Source organism: Oncorhynchus nerka, linkage group LG27 (assembly GCF_034236695.1).
Source record: "Oncorhynchus nerka isolate Pitt River linkage group LG27, Oner_Uvic_2.0, whole genome shotgun sequence".
Lineage (NCBI taxonomy): Eukaryota > Metazoa > Chordata > Actinopteri > Salmoniformes > Salmonidae > Oncorhynchus > Oncorhynchus nerka.
In genome coordinates, this window is record NC_088422.1 from 55801429 (window position 1) to 55811019 (window position 9591).

A 9591-nucleotide genomic window follows, 5' to 3' on the forward strand; every position below is an offset into this window, starting at 1 on the left:
ACTGTAGATGCATGATTGCTCCATACAATAGCTGTAGGATCAGCAGAGGCATTTAGGGAAGTTAGAGGGACATAAATTAGGTTACTTACATCGTCTACCAATGCCCCTGGTATAATACATTTGCTAAATCATTGATGACTCAGCGACACAATGGTAAGGATTAATGCAGCCTTAATGCTGTGAAAGGATCCAGGAACCCAAATGATTTGGGTGGATCCCATCCTTCTAAAATTTGTTTTGTTTCCTAAATGTATTGAAATTGTCAGCAAAAGTTGCACCCATTTGAGCTGCAATTGTCACAGCCAATTGTGAAGAGAATCCTGCTAAAGCGTTCAATTCCAAGATATAGGACAAACAGCTCTCAGGTTTGAGTGTCAAGAATTGCAATGCAGCTGGGTTTTATCACGCTTAACGATTTCCATGTATCAAGAATGGTCCACCCACCCAAAAGACGTCCAGCCAACTTAACTGTGGGAAGCTTTGTCGTCAACATGGCCCAGCATCCTTGTGGAATGCTTTCGACCCCTTGCAGAGTCCATGCCATGACAAATTGAGGCTTTTCTGAGGGCAAACGGGAGGGGTTGCGCAAAGCTAAATTCAATATTCTGAAGGTGTTCTTAATGTTTTGTATACTCTGTGTATGTTCGAGTAGCAGCAGCATAGATTGTGTGTAAGCAAATTACGTGTTTTCTTTTGCTATTTAGCAGTCTTATGACTTGGGTATAGAAGCTGTTCAGGGGTCTGTTGGTGTTAGACTTGATTCTCCAGTACCGCTTGCTGTGCGGAATTTGGGAGAACAGGCTGGCTGGAGTCTAACAATTTTCTGGGCCTTCCTTTCACACTGCCTGAGAGGTCCTGGATGGCAGGGAGCTCAGTCTCAGTGATGTGCTTGTGTGTCTGCACCACCAAGTACATCACTGAGTTCGAGCTCCATGCCATCAAGGACCTGTGTATGATTTTGTGTATGTAATCTAAACCCCTCTCTCTCTGTGTGTAGTGTCTATGGCGTATGATCAAGTTCCTACCAGACACCATAAGCAGTCTTACTCTGGACAAGATCCTGCTGGATGTGCACAACTTCATGAAGCTCTTCCCCAAAGACCGCCTGCGGAAGCTCAAGACTGACATGCCCCACCGCACGCTCCAAACTCTGCTACACACACTCTGCCGCCTGGCAGGGCCCACGGTTGGCACACACACTATTAGATTCCCCTTTACATCCTCATACTTTTGTGTTTATAAAGTGTATGTGGGTTCGTCTATTTCAGCCACACTTGTTGCTTAAAGGTGTATAAAATCTAGCACACAGCCATGCAATCTCCATAGACAACAATTGGCAGCAGAATGGCCTTACTGAAGAGCTCAGTGACTTTCAATGTGGCACCGTCATAGAATGCCACCTTTCCAACAAATCAGTTCATCAAATTTCTGCCCAGCTAGAGCTGCCCTGGTCAACTAAGTGCTGCTGTTGTGAAGTGGAAACGTCTAGGTGCAACAACGGCTCAACCGCAAAGTGGGGGTCCACACAAGCTCACAGAACAGGGACGCTGTAGTGGTAAAAATCGTCTGTCCTTGGTTGCAACACTCACTACAGAGTTCCAAACTCCCTCTGGGAAAAAGGTTCGCATAAGAATTGTTTGTTGGGAGCTTCATGAAATGGGTTTCCATGGCCAAGCAGCCGCACACAGCCAAGCGCCGGCTGGAGTGGTGTGAAGGTCACCACCACTGGTCTGTGGCGCAGTGAAAACACATTCTCTGGCGTGATAGATAGTGAAGCACGATTCAATCTGGCAGTCTGACAAACTATAAAGTTTGATGGAGGAATAATGGTCTGCGTTTTTTTTTCATGGTTCGGGCTAGGCCCCTTAGTTCCAGTGAAGGGAAATCTTAAAGCTACAGCACATTGACAGTCTAGACGAGTCTGCGTCCAACTTTGTGGCAACAGTTTGGGGAAGGCACTTTCCTGTTTCAGCATGAGAATGCCCCTGTGCACAAAGCAAGGTCCATACAGAAATGGTTTGTCAAGATCGGTGTCAGAATTTGACTTCCCAGAAGAGTAGAGGCTGTTATAGCAGCAAAGGGGGGACCAACTCTATATTAAAGCCCATGATTTTAGAATGATATGTTCGAGCACATACTTTTGGACATGTACAGTAATTTGCTTATTTAAACACCATTGGATTCTCCTTCTGGATCCTCATAATTTGCTTATTTAAGTTTCTGTGCCTTACACCCTAACCGCAATTTAATGTGTACATGTTATTCATTGCATGTACATTGCTTGCGCGTGTCAGCAACCACCTGTTGCAAAACACAGAAATATATCTTGGTGCTATTTGAGACACTCGGAGCACTGCAAGTCCTGCCTGTCCCATCTACTCATTGGTGTTCATGTGGATGCTTGGAAGATGAACGAGGAGATTAATCAAAGATGACTAACTAGGTTTCCCCTTATGTGGCTTAATTGTTTGTTTTTGTATGACAGTCAAAATTCTACCATGGACCAAATGCATTTCAGGTAAAATAACACCACAATGTTTCTCCCAGGACACAAACTAGCTATAAATGTCCATTTTAATGTTTCATGCGTGTTTCCACCTGCCCCCAAATTAATATAATTGATTCACAGATATTTTAATCTGTCATTATCGTAGATGGACAAAATAAACATAAACGTGATGGTGCACATGCAGACAGTTTACTCAGGTTGTTGGCCTTCGTGATTGCCCAATTATGTTGTGATTACATGCGCGATACCTTTACAAAAATTTGATTTCAACATTTATCCCAATAGTTTTGATGTTTGTTTGTGTTGAATGTTTGTCTTTTCCATGAACAGATCCTGGATCACCTGTCACTGATTGAGGACAAGAGTGAGTCTGAGTTGGAGGCTCATCTGAAGAGGGTTGTCAAGACAGACACAGAGACTGCACACATGGTACACTCCTACACATCTAGTTTGTTCACGGGCTCTCTTTCCCTCATGACAGATGGTTTTACATATCCATCAAGGATACTCTGAATGCTGCTTGTTCCTGAGTATATAGCCTCATATCTTCTATTTGTCGTCTCTTAAAAGGTTCCCAAATCAAAGGATGCAGAGGTGTTGGGGGAGATCTTCAAAAAGATCTCTTCCAAGGAGAACAGCAAAGAGGTGAGGTTCAGATTCCCATGTAATTACTGTCAGACAATGTAACCCAATGGCAAACGTTATCTACAAAATATCAATATCAAGAACGTTATCTACAAAATATAGGCCTTAGGTTAGGGATGATTGGGTTGGCCTCAGCCGTGTGTGTGTGTGAGAGAGAGCGGGACTTCCTACACAGTGTGATTGGTCTGTGTTTTTCTATCCTCTGCCATAGTGTTTCCCTGACAGCATGACTCTCTTTAATTGTGTATGTAGGGTGTGTCTAAGCTGTGGGAGTTTAAGCAGAGACACCCTGAGGTGGACCTTGCCTCCCACCTGAAGAAGCTCCCACAGACATTTCAGACCTTTGTAGAGCATAGCCTGAACACACTCTGCACAGAGAGAGGAGACAAGGCCAGGACACCATACCCCACCACAGGTACACACAACAGAGAGGGTAGGCATAGAGGATATAGCCCCTCACCACAGGTCCACACACATGCTTCTCAACACAACCTGTTCTAACCTATTATTTATCCTCATTAGGTGTGGGTCTGGACCCTACTCCTGGCAGAGACGAGCTCAGACCCTCAGTCTACCAGGAGCGACTCAAGATACTCCGACAGCTGCATGGCCTGGAGAACAACAACAAGGTACAGTATTTGCAAGAATGGATGCAAATTCCGGTAAATTTTGCTGCTGACTAACCGACCCCCATTAACCTGTAAATTCTTTAGTGTAATATGGGGAGAGGGGGGGTTCTAAACTGCATATGGAATTATTTTAAGATGGTTGTACTATGGATCATTTAGCAATTTGAGTTTTGAATTGTAAGACCCCTTTAGGTATAAAAAAAAAAACATTTGATGGAATATTGGTTTCAGCCTTTACTACTTAAAGCCCATAGAAATAATTTGAATAACACATTTGTAAATCTAGGATATATATATTTTTTAAACTCAGAAATGTATATTTTTACACATTTGACCCCCTTTTTTGGGTAGTCGTACTTAAAACCTTATTCTTTTTTTTCCGGTTATCGGTTACATTCATACTAGTCCCGTGACACTTGTAGGAGTTGTAGATTAAAACTGAGAACACCATGTTTGTGAGAATCTCCCCTTTCCAAATTGGTCATAAGTTTTTAGCTCAAACCGTTCAGACGCGACAGAAGTTTTTGCAATAAGACTTTTGCAAGAAGAATTTTTCGGGGTGTGTCATGGTCTGACAAACACCGCTCTATAGCTCGGTCACTTTTCACCGCGGATACACTTACGGATTTTGATGGTTTTTTATTTTATTCAATCAACTCTAGTGGGTTAACAACCAAATAGTAAAGTTACATGACCCTCAGAAAATACAAATGCGTGCGTACAAGGCACTGCCATTTTTTCATTAAGAGCTGAAACTTGACAAAATCAATATCAGTCAAGAAGCTATTATTGAACATTCAACTACTCAAATGAAATGGCCAATGTAAAACATTTTAAATTGCTCGCTTACAGTAGTAGGTTATCCCATAGAACTTTAGCCTATTGGCAAATTGTACATAATCAGCTTTTCCAACTAGAAAAAATATTGAATGTAACGGGGTTTGAGTTGTTATTTTCAGTGACCATGTTGTCTGTCTGATACCCCACCGTATTGCCTTTGCACTGATATGCCGACTAGAGGGTGCTCCCCCGTGGTTCCATTTTAATTTTAACCATGCCAAATAAGCTACTCAGGTTATAAAACAGTGCAATTTGCTTGATATTACGAGTTGAGAAATAAATATAGTAACAATGGAACGGAATCCCACTTTTTTTAATGTTTTCACACTAGATTGCATTTAGAAATGTTGCACAAGGACCAGGCTTAAAGGAATGCATTTTGCTCCACGCAGCAAGCAGTTGAGGAGCTGCGAGCTCTCGCTGCCGACAGGTGATGTTCCAGTTAAATAATGCTCTGTAAGCATTTTCCCACTAAATGGATTTGTTGCAGATAAAAATCAGTGATGTTAGTGCACACAATGTACTTTTTTACTTGAGTTTTCAAGTACAGACTAAAAAAATTGACGTTCAATGCATTTCTAATCGCATTTTCAACTCTACCGATTTAAAACATAAATTAACGTTTAAAGAAAAAAGAAAAAAATGTTATAAACTGTTGCGTTAAATAGCACGTGCCTACTCTGGTCTTGGCACCTGTGTTCTACCCAACGGGTAGTGTGGGTGTGCTGTGCGGATTGGCTAGTCAACATGAGATTATGGATAAGAGTGAGAATTTTATTTGTCAAGCATCGATCATGTCACCAAAATAAGACCCTCGATTTATTGGAAAGCAGCATCAAGCTCATCACTGAACTTTCACCACCCTGTGAAATGTATTTAATCCTTAGCTTAATTTTAACTGCATGGTTTTCTGAGTTGTAGTGGGTGGACCACACACCATATCATCGTGTGACTCCAAATGTACCTCGATATGGTTATTTTATCAATATTTGCACATAAAGGCATTTCCACTGCCTTTTCCCGCATAATACATTTTACTGACACACAGACCCCACCATGACGAACAAGTACTGTCTTTTTTTTATATATTTTTTTATACAAACTTCCTGTTTCCGCCCCATCTGTGATTTTATTAAAATTGTATGTACAATATCACTTCACTCACATGAACTGTGGATGGAAATGTGGTTACTAAAACATTTTCTGTTCTAGTAGTTTGTTGCTGTTATTGTAAATAGTGAGTGGATTTCTCTCCTATTCCCCCTCTCGTGTAGCCTCAGCAGAGGGAGGGTGAGGATGAGCGCACCGCTCTTCTCTCCAAGCCCCCCGTGGCCCCCTCTATGGATGTGCTCCAGAGCAAGATGTCCCAGATCCTCCACAACCGCCAATCACAAGACCAGCGTCGCCCACAGAGCCCCACCCGGCCCGCTGACTCCGGCTCCACAGGCAACCTAGCTGACCTCATGAAGAGACTCCAGAAGATCAAGGGCAACCAACAATAAACTAGCCTGAGTGCCAGTCTGTTTCTGCTCTTGCCAACTCCTTATGAAATTGTCATGCCAAACATCACATATTAACAAAGGGGTGTACATTTGGTTTTGATATTTCATATTTACAAATCATGTAACATTTAGTAATCATAATTATTTATTTTAAATGACAATGACAAAAGAGTTCAATAAGGGTGCAATCGTCAAAAGACGTCTGCTCTCTTAAGGGATGCTGGTGGCGTAAAGGACATGCACAAATGGAGTGTTTGAGAGGTGTATGCAATCCGTCATTGCCAATGAAGGTGAGGTGTGTGGTGAATGTTTGTATGGATTATGTTTTGTGTTTTATAAATAAATTTTGACAAATATCTTGAATTGTTCTTCATGTTCAAGGCTGAAAAAGGTAGGGGTGAAGGTCCAACCGATTGACCGGTTACATTTTTTACTCCTTGTAGTAGCAAGAGATCTTACCTTTTCAGCTGTATTTGACCACATTCTTATAGTTCTTTAATCCCTATCAGTGGGCAATTCCAAAATTATTATGTGCGAAGGAATAATTATATTAATGTATACATTTTTGTTGTGAAAGGATCAACTTGGGCGATGGACAAATGATCAGCCTTTACGCAATAGTGGGGTTTGTGTATCAGTCAAGGTTTTGCTATACAGTAAGTACATTTTGGTGGTGTGCCCCTGCCCAGTAGTGATGGGAAGTTCGGCTTGTTTTACTGACTCGGATCTTTGACTCGTTCAGTCAAAAGAACAAGTCTTTAGACTCATTTAATTAGAGTCCATATTGCGCAATGAACTGAACTTTAAATAATGTTCAAGCCTCTCCTTCACCAGAAGGGGCTTATTGGAGCAGCCGTTTGTGACACTTGTAAAACATGCTTTAAGACGTTTTGCTTGGCATGTAAATAAGGTCTAGTGGCTGCAACCGGACCAGATTGTACACTGAAAAATATAAATGCAATGTGAAGTGTTGGTTTCATGAGCTGAAATAAAAGATCCTAGAAATGTTCCATATGCACTAAAAGCTTATTTCTTAGTTTTTGTGGATAAATGTTTACATCCCAGTTCTCCTTTGCCATGATAATCCATCCACCTGACAGAAGTGGCATATCAATAAACTGATTAAACGGCATGATCATTACAGATACACCTTGTGCTGGGGACAAAATGCCACTAAACTGCAGTTTTGTCACAACACAATGCCACACATGTTCCAAGTTGAGAGACCGTGCAATTGGCATACTGACTGCAGGAATGGCAACCAGGGCCCTGTTTCAGAAAGTGGGTTTAGTGAAAACTCAGCTGACTCAGAGTTGAAGGGAACTCTGGGTTTTTGGTTTCGCAAAACCAGTTCAGCTTAACTCTGAGTCGGTTACTATGGCAACATATTCCGTGAAGCTAACCTGCTCGCTGGTAGGTTTTCAGCTAACGCAGAGTTTCTCCTCTTTAGCTAAAGGCTGCAGACTGAAGGTGTCAGACATGGCGTGTCCTTTTCTTGAAGAGCCAGTTGATATTCAAGCACGAAATCACCGTCAGGAGAGGGATCAGACCCTACTTTGATGTTTTATTCCCTGATTATCTGTTTGAGCGTTTCTGTTTTTCTGCACAATCGATCATTCATCTGAACAATATTCTCAGCCCTCATAACGTTCATATGACACATCGTGGACATGCTCTCAGTTCGGGAACAAATTCGTTGTTGCACTTTTTTGGCCAGCGGGAGTTTATATAACATCGGTGACTCTAAGCATATTTCCAAGGCAACCGTCTGTTGGGCTGTCAGAAAAGTGACTCTTCCACTGAAACATTTACTGTACATTTTTGTGGTGTTCCCAAGTCACAGACAGACCCACAAAAATTCCAGGTATCAGCCTAAGCAATCATTTGTTTAGTATGAAGCTTTGCGACTTGAAGCACTAATCAGTTAATTGTATATATTTTAGGGTTTCCAGGTGTGATTGGCTGCATAGATGGCACTCATACTCCTGTCACAGCTCCTTCAGTAAATGGAGATTGTGAATAGGAAGTCTTTCCACTGCATTGATGTGCAGGTAGGCCTAAATAGTAGCCTTTAGCATTCCAAATGAAAGATACTAAACAATACAGCTAATTACTGTTCTGCACTGAAGATCTGTGTGATGTGATGCAGTCCACATCAGCAACATGGAAGCAATGTGGCCTGGGTCTGCATGACTCGCAAGTTTTTCGTGAGTGTACAGAGAGCTAGATTTGCCTGTGGTGAGTTTAAATAGCTATCCTATTATCAATTTTGTTTCCTGCTATTGCAACTGAAACGTTACACTATCATAGTTTGATGGTTACCTGCTCAGTGACCGGGTACCCCTGCCAGCCCTATTTGCTGAGCCCGGACCGCAGCAACATAACTTGGCTCACTGCAGGACACAAGCCAGGGTAGCGATGACCATTGGGATGCTCAAAGCTCGGTTCCAGTCCCTTCGTAGGTTCAAGGTCACCCCAGAAAGGGCATGTGTCATTGATATGTGTGGTTCTCCACAACATTCCCACAATTGGAGAACAATGTTCTATTCAACCAGTGAACGATCCTGACCACACCGCTGACGCACGAGATGGAAGAGCAGTCAGAGACAATATGCTACCGTCATTTCTGATTGACCCATCACCTCCCCAGTGTCAAATAGACTGCATTGCTTTTTAGGAAGTCTTCCTCATTTCCTGCAAGTACACACAGTACAGTAGTTAATATTTATGTTCAAAAAAAGTAAAATCATCCACCTGTGGGCACCTCACCCACCTTTTTAACTGCTGTTCCAGCAGTTCTATTTTTATCTTTTGCATCTGCAGCCTTGTGGTCAATTTCTAAATATCATTTTGCAATGTATTTATCCAAGTATACCTTGTACAGCTGTTTCACATGGAACTATAGAAACACAGTGCGAGGTCTACTTAGTTTCATTAAGTCATGGGCCGATGCTGAACAACATCCTACTGAGGTAAGTTGTGCTGTGGAGGTGGATGGACCCTCTTCCTGATTGTAATTTCCAGCATTGCTCTGTTAGAAAAAGGTGCAAGTTTTATTATGGTACAACACTATCAACTGTTAGATGTTTTAAGGTTTAAACCTCAATAGGACTCTATCTTCCCTCTGTGGCAGCTGACAAGGTGTCTTCATCCTCCTGTAATGAAAATTAACCATTTGTGTTCTACTCTAACCCATTATGAAAAATCTGGAGTATTAAGTGTACTTACAACTGCATGGAGGTCTGTTATGGCAGGTTCCACCAGACAGATTACACCATCAGTAACTGGTAGATGAAGATTAGACCGTTAAATTTATAACTTTACCCAGAAAGTGCCCCACCTAATTTGAATTATTTTTTTTACAAGTGTGAAGGCCTCCTTTTTTAAATATATAACTGAGTCACCTTCAAGTAATGTCTGAAGGACAACCTAAGAATCTGAAAAAGTAATGGCAGTCAATTACAAA

General features: G+C 41.8%; 1 protein-coding gene across 2 annotated transcripts in view; it reads left to right on the top strand.

Moving 5' to 3' along the window:
• Positions 1-7135, top strand: part of LOC115112027 (cytoskeleton-associated protein 5-like) — a 94728-nt gene extending 87593 nt beyond the window's left edge. The window contains exons 38-43 of one of the 2 annotated variants that reach the window (XM_029638672.2): positions 998-1186; positions 2840-2938; positions 3080-3154; positions 3407-3587; positions 3677-3783; positions 5898-7135. In XM_029638672.2, the coding sequence (XP_029494532.2) occupies positions 998-1186; positions 2840-2938; positions 3080-3154; positions 3407-3587; positions 3677-3783; positions 5898-6125 (879 nt within the window). In that variant the 3' untranslated portion in view covers positions 6126-7135. The remainder of the gene's footprint in view (positions 1-997; positions 1187-2839; positions 2939-3079; positions 3155-3406; positions 3588-3676; positions 3784-5897) is intronic. The other variant, XM_029638673.2, reaches the window with a different exon arrangement.
• The last annotated feature ends 2456 nt before the right edge of the window (positions 7136-9591 follow it).